Raw genomic sequence first — 16,240 nt, forward strand, 5'->3', positions numbered from 1 at the left:
TATAACTTAAATTTATCAAACATATCACTATTTCACACCATTTTAAAGATAAGACTCTCGTTAATCCAACGACATTGTCCGATTTCAAAAAGGCTTTACAGCGAAAGCAAAACATTAGATTATGTCAGGAGAGTACCCAGCCAAAAATAACCACACAGCCATTTTCAAAGCAAGCATATATGTCACAAAAACCCAAACCACAGCTAAATGCAGCACTAACCTTTGATGATCTTCATCAGATGACACTCCTAGGACATTATGTTATACAATACATGCATGTTTTGTTCAATCAAGTTCATATTTATATCAAAAACCAGCTTTTTACATTAGCATGTGATGTTCAGAACTAGCATACCCACCGAAAACTTCCGGTGAATTTATTAAATTACTCATCATAAACGTTAACAAAATACATAACAATTATTTTAAGAATTATAGATACAGAACTCCTTTATGCAATCGCTATGTCAGATTTTAAAATAGCTTTTCGGCGAAAGCACATTTTGCAATATTCTGAGTACATAGCTCAGCCTTCACAGGCTAGCTATTCAGACACCCGCCAACTTCGGGGCTCACTAAACTCAGAATTACTATTACAAAAATTGGATTACCTTTGCTGTGGTCCTGTGTGGCTCAGTTGGTAGAGCATGGTGTTTGCAACGCCAGGGTTGTGGGTTCGATTCACACGGGGGACCAGTACGGGGAAAAAAATGTATGAAATGTATGCATTCACTACTGTAAGTCGCTCTGGATAAGAGCATCTGCTAAATGACTAAAATGTAAATGTCTGTTCTTCGTCAGAATGCACTCCCAGGACTTCAACAACACGTTGTTTTGGTTCCAAATACGTTCAGGTCACTATCCAAAGGGTAACGCGCGAGTGCATTTCGTGACAAAAAAATTCAAAATATTCCATTACCGTATTTAGAAGCATGTCAAACGCTGTTTAAAATCAATTTTTATGCTATTTTCTCGTAAAATAGCGATAATATTCCAACCGGACGTTGTATTCATTCAAAGAGGGAAAGAAAAAAAATGGCGAGGTCTCGTGAACGCGCATCTCCAGTCTCTCTGTCCCCAGGCAGACCACTGACAAACTGTGCTGCTGTTATCTGCCCAGAGACAGGAGATGCGTCAATCCGCTTTCTGAAGGCTTTAGAGAGCCAATGGAAGCCTTAGAAAGTGTCACGTAACAGCTCAGATGCTGTAATTTCGATAGAGATGCAACAGGACTACAAATTGTCAGACAGGCCACTTCCTGCTTGGAATCTTCTCAGGTTTTTGCCTGCCATATGAGTTCTGTTATACTCACAGACACCATTCAAACAGTTTTAGAAACTTTAGTGTTTTGCATATTCTAGTTTCTGGGCAAGAGTAGTAACCAGATTAAATCGGGTACGTTTTTTATCCGGCTGTGAAAATACTGCCCCCTATCCACAACAGGATATTATCAAACATTTGGAAACCACGTTTCATTGTTCCATTTATTCTATTCCAGCCATTACAATGAGCCCGTCCTCCTATAGCTCCCCCACCAGCCTCCTCTGAAGTATACATAACAGTGTTTCAGTGAAGAACAAACAGGCGTCAAGTCAACAAGAAAAAGAGGACAATCTTTATTTCAAACCAGTAATAAAGTGTGACAATCTCAATTCAAACCCAATGAGCAGAGTTTGGCAGAGAATGCTAGGCAACTACAATGACCAGAATGCAAGGCAAGGGTATGTTGGTTTCCATAGTGCAGTTTCACAGTTGTCTTCTGAAAACCAAGATTAGTACTTGGGTTCGGGTGCCTAATTTTGTCAACTAAACGCTAGACACAAGCACAATAGACGGGTTAGCCGACGTCACGAAAACGATGCGCGTTCTTCAAGGGGTCAGAGGGCCGTGTGTTGTGATTCTGGATGGCCAGATAGCTAGCAACAATGACAAGGAGCTGCCATGTGAGGAATCGTAGCTAGCTAGTTTTATCTTGTTCTTGATACCATGTCTTGTTTTTGAGGTGCTTTGACTGAAGTCATGTCTATGCTAATATGGCTCAAATTTGCTAGCCAACTAACAACTGTAACGGTCTATTTGAGATAAGTGCTCATTGTGCAAATGTATTGTTTTCGATAAACATTGGAGACTAAATATATAACATTTCGTCATCAATCTAACACAATCTGTTTTGCCCTATAGTTGCGCACGTGTCGGTTTTGTTTCTAAACTATCAACACGTCTGTGAAATACGCTAAAGAAAAAAGTTGAACAAAAACGTAACAATTGTTAGGTAATATAGTTTTACTGGGTAACTTAACGAGAGGGCTGGAGATCACGTTTTTCGTAATACTTATATGACCTTGATCTAACATTTCACAAACATTTCATTAACATCAGTATGCCATGTATCCATAAGACAAACCGTTGTAGTGGTTGATCTGGTATTGTTCATCAACCGTAGGTCATATCAAATACATGGTTTATGTCACGTCAATGCTTATGTAGGCCTAAGAATATAAACGACAGTGTACCCCTTTAAACGCCACATGACCCTTTTATTGCAATGTACTGTCATTAAGTACTGTAAAAACTCCCAACAGGTTTTTGTCAGTGCATTGAGTAAACTCACACTGAATTGTATTGTAATCAGTGCATTTGGATGCAATCTGATACCATTTCCTTCCCAGAAACATAGCCTACCATAACTAGTGATGGACAACAGGTGGTGAAGATCTTTCAGAGGAGAGCAAAGAGCGGACCATTTTGGATCTGATCAGCCATTGTCTTCAAGTGTATTACCATTCCATGTTTGCATCCAAAATGGCACCCTATTCCCTATATAGTGCACTACCTTTGACCAGGCTGGTCAAAAGTAGTGCACTATATATAGGGAATAGGGTGCCATTTCAGATGAACAAACCCATATTGATGTCATTAAGCCTGTCTCCCATTACATTAACCATCTAAAATAGAGGAAAAACAACTTACTGTACAGTGTGTCTATTTAAAACTACAGCAGGGTAAATAAGCCAGACATCCCTTCAACCTTACATTATCCAGATTGTGGGCTCTATTTATGTAATTGTTTGCATCATTTCCACTGTTGTACACTGTTCTATGAATAAGTGTCCGGAGTTAAACGTGAGATACCATTTGAAATGCATGAGAATTCATTTTATGGCAAATTTTCCTTCATGGGCACTTCCTCTGCAGTCGACTATGGGTAAATTGCAACATTGGGGGGGGGGGGTTTAATCAAAAGCTTTGATTAGGGAATTCTAAATTCCAACAGAACAAAGTGTATAAATCAATATCAAATATTTCAATGCCCTTGGACATGGGAAAAATGGGTCACCTTTTTTTTAACACAAATGCTACCTGATTCAAAGTATGGAATGACCCTGTGTAGTGGTTGTTTAAGAGACGATAATAATACATTTAGCTAAAATGTGGCTTATTTCCTTCCTTTCTTCTCTGCAACACTTATCAATGACTAATCTTTGTAATTCCATTTCAAAAAGGCTAATTTAATAAAGGACATGATTTTTTTTAGTGCTTTGCCTAGCGGCTGACCTAACTGACTTGAGATTCAATAGCAATAAAAAACAGTCTGCGAAAAGAAAACAGTATGGCAGGGGGGAAAAAAGGATGATAAAGATGAAAAAAAAATATAAAAACCACACATTGTTGATATGTGTCTGAGTTTCATGTTGCTGTATGTCAATAGGCCTGTTCCTCCGCCTCCACTACCCTTGGCATTAATCTGCTTTCTTGTCGACCGGGTTCTTCTCCTCCTGCTCCTCCTCTTCCTCATTCTCTCCGTCCTCCTCGGGGCCCTCCAGCTCTCCGGAGGCCTGCCGAGGCTCATCCTCCTCTTCGTCCTCCTCCTCGTCGTCCTCCCTCTTCATGAGCTCCATGTCCTCCTGGCCATCGTCCGACTCGGCTGTGCAGATGCCATAGCACATCAGGCTGATCACGCCCAGCGGCAGACCAAACAGGAAACAGCCCAGCACTGGGGAGCTGCGAAACACAGACTGAGAGGAGGGAGGGGTGATCGGGGGAAAAGTTGAAGAGGAAGAGATGGAGAGATTGATAGAGAAAGAGAGAGGAGGTTTGGCAGTGGTGGACAGAAGGTAGGGTGGAACAGTGGAAAGAGTCAAATAGATTTATGCTGTTGGATTCTGGGTTAAACTTGGAACATTGCTATCCTAGAGACATGATACATCAGAAGTAAGACTATGGTATCTGAGGGGTGATACACTGGTTTTTACATCAGAAGTTAATGGTTATCTGTAGGAGCCAGATGGCTTTGGAATGTGCTGGGTAGCCGGGAGGCAGTCACATGATTGCTATGGGTGGAGATCTTTGGGTTAGGCATCAAGGGGTTTGAGGTCAGATCACCTTAAGGGAGAAGGAACGGTTTATTACCCCATCACTTCATCTTCCTGTCGAATCATAAAAGATTGGAGAGAAGGAGGAGCGCCTAAATTGGAGTATATATACTTGTGGTGGTGGAAACATGTTTTGTCTAATGCAGCTGTATTGATCCTCTGGGAAGAATTAAACTTGGTTAAGCTTTCATAGTGTTTTTTTTACTCTGATAATTAGATCCTAACAATGCCCTCTAAGCCCAAAACATAAACACATATTCAATGCCAAACATATCATTACCTAACATGCACTTTTTACACTTGCCTTGCTCAGTTTTCCCTTCTAAAACAAGCTAAACGACCCTCACCTACAGACACACGCGGTCACACACACAACCCCAGGAACCTCAAACATGACTGTATAATTTGCCCTCTTTGCTCAGCGTTCCCTTATAAACCAACCTAAATTAGCTTCACCTACGGGCACAGATGAGCTCAGGGCACTACTCCAGTGACGCACAATGTCTTCCTCTAAAATATAGATGAGTGGCAGTGAATCATTGGGCCTTAATAGAGCGGGTTGCAGGGGAGACAATGTGCCGAGAGGCAAGACATTCGGTCAAAGGCTGCTGTCATCCAGGAAGGAAAGGAAGAGAAATCCTGCCGACAACGCCAGGGGAAGAAGAGGGATGGTAATTGCCAGGCGTGTAATGTTAAAGATGGGTGTGCTATGCTAACTCATGCAGCATCATGAGTCATTGGGTCTAATGCGGACCGTTGCTTCCTTGCAGTGATGTGTGTTTGTGTGCACTCCGAGGGCAAGGTGATAGCTGCTTGCTCATCTCGTTCACTTTGAGTGACCAAGACTAGCATGGGCACTACTCAAAAGAAACAACTGAGTGCTTCACAATAAAAAATTATGACATTCAAACTGAACAAAAAATAACGACATCCTTCTTTCCCATTACAGATTTTAGTGAGGCATGCTTGAACTTCACACAAAAAAAAACTGAAACTTCAATACAACATTTCAAAAAGGTAATTTTAAACAAAAAAAAAACAATTTCCCTTTCCCCCCCTCAGGTGACCATTTTTCCATCAATTTATTTTTCGTGCCAGATTACAATTTTTCTAAATATAATCTATCATTTTCTTTTCCATTTGAGGGCACCTTTAAGGTTTATTCTTGGTTCGGGTATAGTCTACTTTCTGTATAGCATTACGCTACTACATCCCATTTTCATTCATATCACACAGTCAGTCAAATAAACACTAGTCCTCCCTGTTACGAAACCAACTAGCTAGCCTACTGACTTCACTACACTCGCTAAGTCTAGGGGTCCTAGGCCTAGCTATAACCTGATTTGATGTGTGCGGACCGTGATGTATGCATCTGCCGAGGAGACAGCAACCTTACTTGGGTCCAGGGCTTGCTCAGTCTTGACTCCTTTGTCAGCCAGCTCAAACAAAGTTATGGATGTTCAAAGTGGTGACAAAAATATATAAATACAAAAAAGAAAACTACACAAAAGACATGCCCAAAAAATAACGATTCAAACCAAAGGCCCAAATGGCCCTCAAACTGCAGCAGCCTCACGGCTATGCAAGCTGCCACACTGACTGATTACCCACACCTGTGCACAATCAACACTTAACAAAACTTCCTGGCAGAGCACAACACCTGACCCAGTTGGTGCTGTCACCTGGGGATGGAGTGTGAAAGTGGTAGTGTAGTGTCTAATTGTACTATAAGAACAGCTCCAACAGTTCAAAGAAAGATTTATTTTCTATCCTTCCTCATTCCCTTCCCTCTCTTTCTGTTATCTTTTCTCTCTGTCACAGTTGCCACTTCCTTTTTCAATACACCACTCTTCTATTGATGAGTCATCTCCTTGTCATACTGGTAACTATCGGAATAATAGTGGGCCTTATGACACATACTAGGGATGCACGATATATCGGTGAACATATCAGAATCGGCCGATATAAGCTAAAAATGCCAACATTGGTATCGGCCCAAGTCTAGTTTAACCGATGTCGTGCATACCTATATTACGTAGGTTCATGACGTAATGACGCCATGTAAAATGTTGCGCTATACGTGCAACACAGCATTCCTAAACTAGCCCACAATGTATGATGTGTGGAGTAACAAAGAGTAACAAAATTTCAGCGAGACAAATCAAAAGCGAAATCCATTAAAGCCAAGATAATGGAAATTCATTGCCCTTGACAATCAACCGTTCTCTGTCATGGGTGATGTTGGCTTTCGCCAACTGGTCAAGCACCGGTACACAATACCAAGTGCGCTATTTTTCAGATGTTGCCCTACCGGAGTTACACAGTAATAGCGTCACTGCTATTAACTTCACCACATACATACTATGGAACGTCGTTTGGGTCTTTGCGTGTCAAAAAAGAAACAGTAGCACTGTCAAAGCTGTACAAAAAAAGCAAACCTCAGCCACGAACGATGTGTTTACAATACCGCGTTGGTAATAAAGCACAATTTGTTCAACCGCAACTTCTGGGGTAGCTAGCTTTAGCTTGGTACCTAGCTAGCACCAATACAACCAGCCTGAAAACAATGACCAGAAGAACCTGCAGTCATTTTCATTATTCTTAGCAATGATTTAGGAATCCTTGTGAGTAAGTATTAGCTAGGTTGCCACTTGTTCGCCTATTGAAATTGAACTTCAGTTCATGAAAATAACTAGCTGGTCAGCAACTTAAACCTGTTGCCCAAAGCTAACGTTATAATCTGGCTAGTGAGGCTCGACCACACTGGGTTATGTGTTGTGAAGCTAGCCACAATAAGGATTAGGCACAATAGTGGAATTTGCGGTTTGCCTTCAAAATAAAAGAACGTCATTGACAGTAATGCAAATGAATACAAATAGTACAATTATGCCATACTTTTATTTTGAAGGCTAACCGCAAAGTCCACTAATGTGGCTAATCCTTATTGTGGCTAGCTTCACATAGATGGGTCCGCCCACCATTAGTCAAATAAGAGACGAATTAGGGTTATTTTAGATGATGACACCAAGTATATAGTTAGCTAACTATAGCTACTGAAACATATGTCGTGTTATTTGATGTGTATATCTTTTTCGACACACAAAGACCGGTTTCTTTCATCCTGTTTTAATTGCTTTAATTGTTGCCATGCACCTGCAACAAGACTGCTCAGATGTGCGAGTGCCTTTTGAATCTTGCGACACACAAAGACCCAAACGGCGTTCCATAGAAATCCTGGTTGAGAATGAAACGACTGAACAAATGAACAACGAAACATCACAGCAAGTAAGTGAAAGAAATAGGTTTTGTGTGTCCATATGTGTTTTAACTATTTAACTGTACTAGAATGCTTAAAAGGCTGCTAAAATTGTAAATATCGGTTATCGGCATCAGGTTTTTTGGCAAGGAAAATATTGGATATCGGTATCGGCCAAAAATCGGTGCATCACTAACATACTGTAGCTAGCTACACAGGATATTGTACAGAGGGCTGTTTCCCTCCATATTCTACTTGTTATTCAGAAAATATAATGAGAAATATTATTCAAATGAAAAACGGCAACCAAATGTTGTTTTTTCTTAAATGTTTTGGAGACATCACGACAGCATTAAACTTATGCTGCATACATGGCCAATTTATCCTCCCACAATCATCTTGTTTTCCCATTTCCCCCTGCATTTCCCCCTGCAATTTGCCTAATGCTGATTGTGCCCAGCCACTCACCATAATGGTGGACTTGGCGTCGAAGGCCACTCGTTTGACCCTCTGGAACATGCCGTCTCCTCCCTGGGCCTGAGGGGAAACACACAGGCAGAGGATGTGGTGTTAGAGTGGAGCACTGGGGAGACTGGAATGTGAGTGTGAGAGAGAGAGAGAGAGAGAGAGAGAGAGACATCAGCCTGCCAGCGCTTCCTCATTAGAGTCTTTGACAGCATAGCAGCCATGAGGTGAGCTGGCACAAGCCTGGGGAACAGAACAGGGTTCTCACTCTCCACTGCTGTTTACTTGGTGGGGTTTTGGTTTGTTTTGCCAGGTGAAAAATAACCCTGCTGAACGCTCTGGGAAAGAGAAGGACTTCTGTTGTGTTTGGATTACGGTTTTATTCATCTTTGACTTTATAATAAACAAGAGGGGGAAAGGTTGTCACTTTTTCCAGCTGCCATGTAGTGGATTCAATGATCTATTGAAACCCCTGATGGCTGATGCTATGTATTGGCCATTGAGAGGCTTTAAAGCCACCGGTCGGCCATATTGGCCCTCCCTAGTAGGAGCAGTCCTCCATAGGAATTAATGGAATCCTACAGTATTTAAATTACATGTATTTAAGTATTTGGTTGTTGGAGTGGGGATAGTTACATAAGTCATCTCTAAATATTATACTTTAAGGAATTAAAAAAATATATATATTTTATTTGTATGTTTAGCTCACATAATATAATTTAAAAGTATGCATTAACCTGTTTGGGGTAGGGGGCAGTATTGAGAATTTTGGAAAAAATATGTTCCCATTTTTAACTGCCTCCTACACCAACTCAGAAGCTAGAATATGCATATTATTGTTCAGGTTTGGATAGAAAACACTCTGAATTTTCTAAAACTGTTTGAATGGTGTCTGTGAGTATAACAGAACTCCTATGGCAGGCAAAAACCTGACAAGGTTTCAAGCAGGAAGTACCCTGTCTGACAAGGAGTCGTGCGTCTTACCTCTTTTTATTGAAAAGTAAGGATCTTAGCTGTAACGTGACAATTCCCAGGGCTCCAATAGGCTCTCAGAGCCCGCGAAATAACTGAAGGTTTACGAGGGAACCTCAGGTTGAAATATATTATCGCCTTTTGTAAGTGGATGCTCGGAGGACCTTTCAATGATGCGCGTGCATGAGTCGCTTCTGAGGAGAAATTTTATTCGGCTGTTTAGGCTCAATGCATACTCCCGGTCGGAATATTATCACTTCTCTACGACATAAATGGCATAAAAATTGGTTTTAAACATCGGTTGACATGCTTAGAAGTACGGTAATGGAATATTTAGACATTTTTGACACGCCAATGCGCCATGCGCGACACCGCGAAGAAGCATTCTAGAACTCACGAACAAAACGTCGCTGTTTGGATATAACGATGGATTATTTGGGACCAAACCAACATTTGTTATTGAAGTAGAAGTCCTGGCAGTGTATTCTGATGAAGAACAAGCAAGGTAAGAACATCTTTCTTATAGGAAATGTGATTTTGGTGGAGGCTGACCTGGGTGGGTATCTAAATAGCTAGCCCTGTAATGCCGGGCTATGTACTTAGATTATTGCAAAATGTGCTTCATCCGAAAAGCTATTTTAAAATCGGACATATCGAGTGCATAGAGGGGTAATGTATCTATAATTCTTAAAATAATTGTTATGCTTTTTGTGAACGTTTATCGTGAGTAATTTAGCAAACTGTTAGTAAATTCACCGGAAGTTTGCGGTGGTTATGCTTTTTCTGAACGTCACATGCTAATGTAAAAAGCTGGTTTTTGATATAAATATGAACTTGATTGAACAGACATGCATGTATTGTATAACACAATGTCCTAGGTGTGTCATCTGATGAAGATTATAAAAGGTTAGTGCTGCATTTAGCTGTGGTTTGGGTTTATGTGACATGATATGCTAGCTTGAAAAATGGGTGTCTGATTTTTTCTGGCTGGGTACTCTGCTGACATAATCTAATGTTTTGCTTTCGTTGTAAAGCCTTTTTGAAATCGGACAGTGGGGTTAGATTAACGAGATTCTTGTCTTTAAATAGCTGTGAAATAGTCATATGTTTGAGAAATTGAAGTTATAGCATTTCTAACGATTCAAAAATCGCGCCACTGGATTTCAGTGGCTGTTACGTAGGTGGGACGAGTTCGTCCCACATGTACTAGAGAGGTTAAGGTGTCTCAAATAGAATGAATAGGGGGGGGAAATAATAAAGATGGAGGCATGGTGGCTTCAACACAGCACCCCCTATATGTCATCTAGTGTACATAAGTCCTTGAGTGGAGTATATTATAATGTCAAATACTGATACTGGAATATATTATATGCCAAATACTGACACTGTAAATAAATATTTAGGAGCCAGTGTAATGGCAGAAAGGCTATGTAGAAGAAAAACGATTCAACATAAATGTCAATCTCAATAAAGGATATTGCCAAAGAGTCCATCCAGTCTCATTGGAATTCCCTGGATAAATAAAGACTAAACAAAACATGGACAGCTGCACAAACAATTTGAGCTTTCTGTTGCAGTTAGAATGGTCAAATAAATAGGGGAAGGGAAAAGAAAACCAGCTGGAGCCAAAATGGCGGAGGGGAGTGAGAGAAGAGTAGAGTTGTGGACCTGAGCGGAGCCGTCTAGAACACTGTTGATGAAGTGAACCAGCTGCTCCAGGGTCTCCACGGGCTCGCTGGGCAGGAAGTACTGCTCATTAGACGTGTTGAGGATGATGATGGACGGCACTGACACCTCGCTGTGGGGGAGAGAGAAAGAGGAAGAGGAGATTATCATTCTAAAAAAGGTCACAGAGATATGGCAGATAACCAATTCAGAAGATAAACTATGCAGCAAAATGTCAATCTCAATAAAGGATGATTGCAATCGTTCGACTGCAATCATTTTTGCAGCGGAAGGATTGAGGTACAGGCAGGTGAAAGAAATAGATTGGAGGGTTGGAGCAGGGATTGAACCCCAGTCTATGGTGAGGAGAGCAGTATATATGTGTTTAAGCCAGGAGCATTAGCACTAGACCACGGACTCGGCCATGTACACTGCAATCTAAGCTCACATGTCCCAATTTGACCCCTAGGTCTTCAGATTTGACCTCCAGCACCTATTTCGAGACACTGGAATGTAAAAGTTTTCTATTTTTTATATACTGCAGAATATCCCTCTACGCATATCATATAGGGCCAGGAGTTTTTCCTGACCATGTGAGCTGACCAGAGAACTCAGGGCCCCACTTATCAAATCAAATTTTATTTGTCACATGCGCCCGAACACAACAGGTGACTGTGATTACAGGGCTACAGTAGGCAGGAGGCACTGGGCCAGTGGGAGGTCAGGGGTGAGGGCTCTCCATTTCAAGCACACTCACTACCTCTATCAAATCCAATCCCATTTTGTTTCTCACATGCGCCGAGTACAACCTTACCGTGAAATGCTTACTTAAAACTGCATTGTTGGTTATTGTTGTAAGGAAATAGATTTAAGCAAATATTTACTAAAGTAAAACATTTAATACGAGAAGTAACACAAAATAACTATAATGTGACTATGTACAGGGGGGTACCGGTACCGAGTCAATATGCGGGGGTACAGGTTATTGAAGGTAATTTGTACATGTAGGTATGAGTAAAGTGACTATGGATAGACAAACAGCGAGTAGCAACAGTGTAAAAATAAATTGTTCAGCTGTCTTATGGCTTGGTGGTAGAAGCTGTTAAGGAGCCTTTTGGATCTAGACTTGGCTCTCCGGTACCGCTTGCCGTGCAGTAGCAGAGAGAACAGTCTATGACAATTTTTTGGGCCTTCCTCTGACACCGCCTAGTATATAGGTCCTGGATGGCAGGAAGCTTGGCCCCAGTGATCTATTGGGCTGTACGCACTACCCTCTGTAGCGCCATACGGTCGGATGCCGAGCAGTTGCCATACGATGCGGTGATGCAACCAGTCAGGATGCTCTTGATGGTGCAGCTGTAGAACTTTTTGTGAATCTGGGGACCCATGCAAAATCTTTTCAGTCTCCTGAGGGGGAAAAAGGCGTTGTCGTGCCCTCTTCACAACTTTCTTGGTGTGTTTGGACCATGATAGTGTGTTGGTGATGTGGACACTAAGGAATTTGAAACTCTCGATCTGCTCCACTACAGCCCCGTCGATCTGAATGGGGGCGTGTTCGGCCCTCCTTTTCCTGTAGTCCACAATCATCTCCTTTGTCTTGCTCGTGTTGAGGGAGAGGTTGTTGTCCTGGCACCACACTGCCAGGTCTCTGACCTCCTCCCTATATGCTGTCTCATTGTTGTAGGTGGTCAGACCTACCATCATTATGTCGTCAACAAACTTAATGATGGTGTTGGAGTCGTGCTTGGCCACGCAGTAGTGGGTGAACAGGGAGTACAGGAGGGGACTGAGCACACATCCCTGATGGGCCCCCGTGTTGAGGATCAGTGCGGCAGATGTGTTGTTGCCTATCCTTACCACCTAGGGTCGGCCCGCCAGGAAGTGCAGGATCCAGTTGCAGAGGGAGGTGTTTAGTCCCACGGTCCTTAGCTTAGTGATGAGCTTTGTGGGCACGATGGTGTTGAACGCATATCATCCATGATGCCAATTAAATAGTAGATTATAGTGCAAGAAGCACAAGAAACAAAAATAACAAAGAAGCTTTATAGTCAAGATGGGATACACAGCTCTTTTCTTTTCGATGCGGCTCGACTTTTCTTGAGGGCATTGGTATTTGGTATGAATGAAAGGCAATGCGATGCAGAGTTTTTGGAGTGTCATCTTGATCTTTATGCAAACAGTGTGCGACTCTGGCGGCATCATGGGGCCACAGTTAAAGGAACCTTTACAAATTAGAGCTGACAACTGAATCAGAGGGAGTCCAGCACTGGGTGGCCACACAGCTGAGGTGACATATACAGTGTCACACAGACACACAGTGTAACCCAGAAGATCAGACACAACTGCACAGCTCAACTGAGAGAAGGCACACGTATAGATACAATGTACACGTGCGTGTGCACACACACAACTACACAGACCAGCTGAGATAAAGCATGTTGTGCATCACTGTGCACACCGCAGCTGAGCTTAGGCACACAAGCTGCGCACACACACTAGCTTTGTAGACAGCCCTCCACTACACCACCATTAGGCTGAGATCTGGAGCTGTGCATGCACACACACACACACCCCCCATCCACAAACCCTACGTGAGTACTCCATCTGACATTCAGCCGAGAACCAACAGATGGCAGACATTTTGAATCAACATGGATTAGCCCATTCACCTTTCAGAGAGCAGACTGCTGGGTCTTTTCAGCAGCACTTCCACTCTCACTCTGCCTGCTTTGCCCATGCATATTGCAGAATGGCTCTCAGTCATAGCAACGGCCATTACGGAGAGTGCGAGAGTCGCCACGGCTCTGGCTCTTCCAGTTTCCACCCAAACACAATGCAATGAATGCATACCAGATGCACGGCTGTGATGTTGCAGCAGCATTGCTAAGGCGCTAATCCTATACTCAAACAGACGGGCAGAAACACTAAAACCAGCCTCAGACGTTAAACTACATTGGACTAGGGAGTGTGCGTGCTTGCGTGTGTGTGTGTGTGTCTGCCAGATATGACTGGGCGCTTCTCGCTGCCAGAGAAGGAGCCCAGTAATCTGTGTGATGAAGGAGGGGAGGATAAAAAGCCATCAGATTTATTTCCCTGGCCTTCCTAAAGGAGCGGGATTAGTGGCCATTGACAGGCCGGGATTTTATTCCTCAAAGGAGGCCAATTAATCCTGGGCAAACTCGGTCCAGGGCCGTCCAAAAGAATCACAGAGGACACACACACACACACACACACACACACACACACATATCCAAACAACTGTGTAATCACTACCCACCCTATACACATGTTAATATGTATGTCTATTATAATCCCCCATCACAGTATCAGCATTACACATAGACACACACACAGTGTACTTCGATCACAGACATATTCACAGTAACACATTTGCTGTCATCACAAACACACACTGTAAGCCCCTGGTGTGATTAAAAGAGCATGATTACTATAATCTCCCTCACATAAACAATAACATTCTGAGGTATTTAACCCCCCCCCTCTCCACATACACTAGGGTTGTCATGATGCTAATATCGCAATTCATCCGAAATACCGTGTTAAGGAAACAAAAACATGAAGCAGACTTGTTTTTGGAGGAAAACAGTCAATGTTGAAAAAAGATATAGATTTTACAGAAAGTGATTTTTTCAAGGACCATCTAAATCAGTCTGCTCTGTGTTTACTTTTTTGCCATGGAAAATCTGGTATCACGACAACCCTAACCACACACACACGCTTTGGTCACGCTCATATTAAAAAAGCTATGATCCCTTATTGATGTCACCACGTCAATCAGTGTAGATGAAGGGGAGGAGACAGGTTAAAGAAGGATTTTTAAGCCTTGAGACATGGATTGTGTATATGGGCCATTCAGAGGGTGAATGGGCAAGAGAAAAATATGTAAGTGCCTTTGAACAGGGTATGGTAGTAGGTGCCAGGCACACTGTTTTGTGTCAAGAACTGCAACACTGCTGTGTTTTTGACATAGTTTTCTGTGTGTATCAAGAATGGTTCAGCACCCAAAGGACATCCAGCCAACTTGACCCAACTGTGGGAAACATTGGAGTCAACATGGGCCAGCATCCCTGTGGAACGCTTTTAATACCTTGTATAGTCTATGCCCCGATGAATTGAGGCTGTTCTGAGGGCAAAGGGGGGTGCAACTCAATATTAGGAAGATGTTCCTAATGTTTGGTATACTCCGTGTATTATTATTATTATTATTATTATTATTATTATTATTGTATGTATGTATGTATGTATGTATGTATGTATGTATGTATGTATGTATGTATGTATGTATGTATGTATGTATACATTACACACACACACACACACACACACACACACACACACACACACACAAGCTAGAAACACACACCATGTCCTGTGCCCCCGCTGCGCTCCTGCTGGCCCTGCCAGGCTTGGCGGTCCGGGCTAATTAACAGTGTGGTGGTGTCAGAGCAGCGGCAGCACAGGCCTCTCAGAGCATGACACCACACCACGCAGCAGCGAGCCCTGTCACGCAGCTCCATACTGGGGCTTACTGCATCATTAGCACAGCTCTCCCTCTGACAGCCATTAAAGCACAGGCCCAATAAGACTCTAATCCACCAGCTTCATAGGTAAACCTGGCAGGGAGCTAGCATTAGTGATGGGGAAAAAAATAAAAATAAAGTTACATATCGGGATGTTATTTTTTTACAATATATTGTATAGTTTTGACAACGTCGCAATATTTTTGCGCTAGTTGGCTGTACCTGCACCAAAACGGCAGTATTTGTCCTTGATAGCTTGTTCTCGATCTTCTTAAATAGGGAGCCATTTTGTTTTTAGCACTTTTATTTCCCTGACTGATCAAAACTCATTCTCATGGCTCTCTCTTGTCCCTCTGCAGCAGACATATGGTGAGCAATATGTTTGGAACATCGAATCGCACTAAAATCACAGTATCGAATCACAATACATATAGAATCGTGAGAATCGCAATACATATCGTATCAGCACCTAAGTATCATGGTAATTCTGGCAATTCCCAGCCCACTAAAAGCAAATGACGGTCAGTCCCGGGTAATTGACGGATCCAACAGAGTGCATTTTAATAGCGGAGGCCGACTTTAAATTGCGGTTTTATGGAGTCTGACAGTGTGAGGTTACTGCGGTAGCCTAGGAAACCTGAGAAGGGAGTAGGGGGAAGAGAGGAGGCGGCAGTAGAAGGGAGGAGGAAGAGACAGGAAGGTGGTGGTAGAAGAAAGGGGTGGTAGAGGAGAGGAGGAGAGGAAGTACAGAAGAGGAGGTAAAGAAGCAGAGAGAGAGAGGAGAAAAAGGAGGAGACGCTCACCCCATAATGAGGCTGTTGATGTAGTCGTTTCCATCCATGTGGCCAAACTGGAAGTCTCTGGGGAGATAGAACAAGACAAGCAACAAAGTGAGACACAACATGCATACAAACGAGCTCATTTATGACAAACAACTCATCATAAGACCAACAAAATGAAAGGAGACC

General features: G+C 42.5%; 1 protein-coding gene across 1 annotated transcript in view; it reads right to left on the reverse strand.

The window, feature by feature from the left end:
* Positions 1–1,592: 1,592 nt before the first annotated feature.
* Positions 1,593–16,240, reverse strand: part of LOC115195726 (protein disulfide-isomerase TMX3) — a 58,693-nt gene continuing 44,045 nt past the window's right edge. The window contains exons 13-16 of the mRNA XM_029755895.1: positions 16,076–16,132; positions 10,735–10,864; positions 8,098–8,166; positions 1,593–4,016 (exon numbers count right to left, since the gene is read on the reverse strand). Of these exons, the coding sequence (XP_029611755.1) occupies positions 3,741–4,016; positions 8,098–8,166; positions 10,735–10,864; positions 16,076–16,132 (532 nt within the window). The 3' untranslated portion in view covers positions 1,593–3,740. The remainder of the gene's footprint in view (positions 4,017–8,097; positions 8,167–10,734; positions 10,865–16,075; positions 16,133–16,240) is intronic.

Source organism: Salmo trutta, chromosome 6 (assembly GCF_901001165.1).
Source record: "Salmo trutta chromosome 6, fSalTru1.1, whole genome shotgun sequence".
NCBI lineage: Eukaryota > Metazoa > Chordata > Actinopteri > Salmoniformes > Salmonidae > Salmo > Salmo trutta.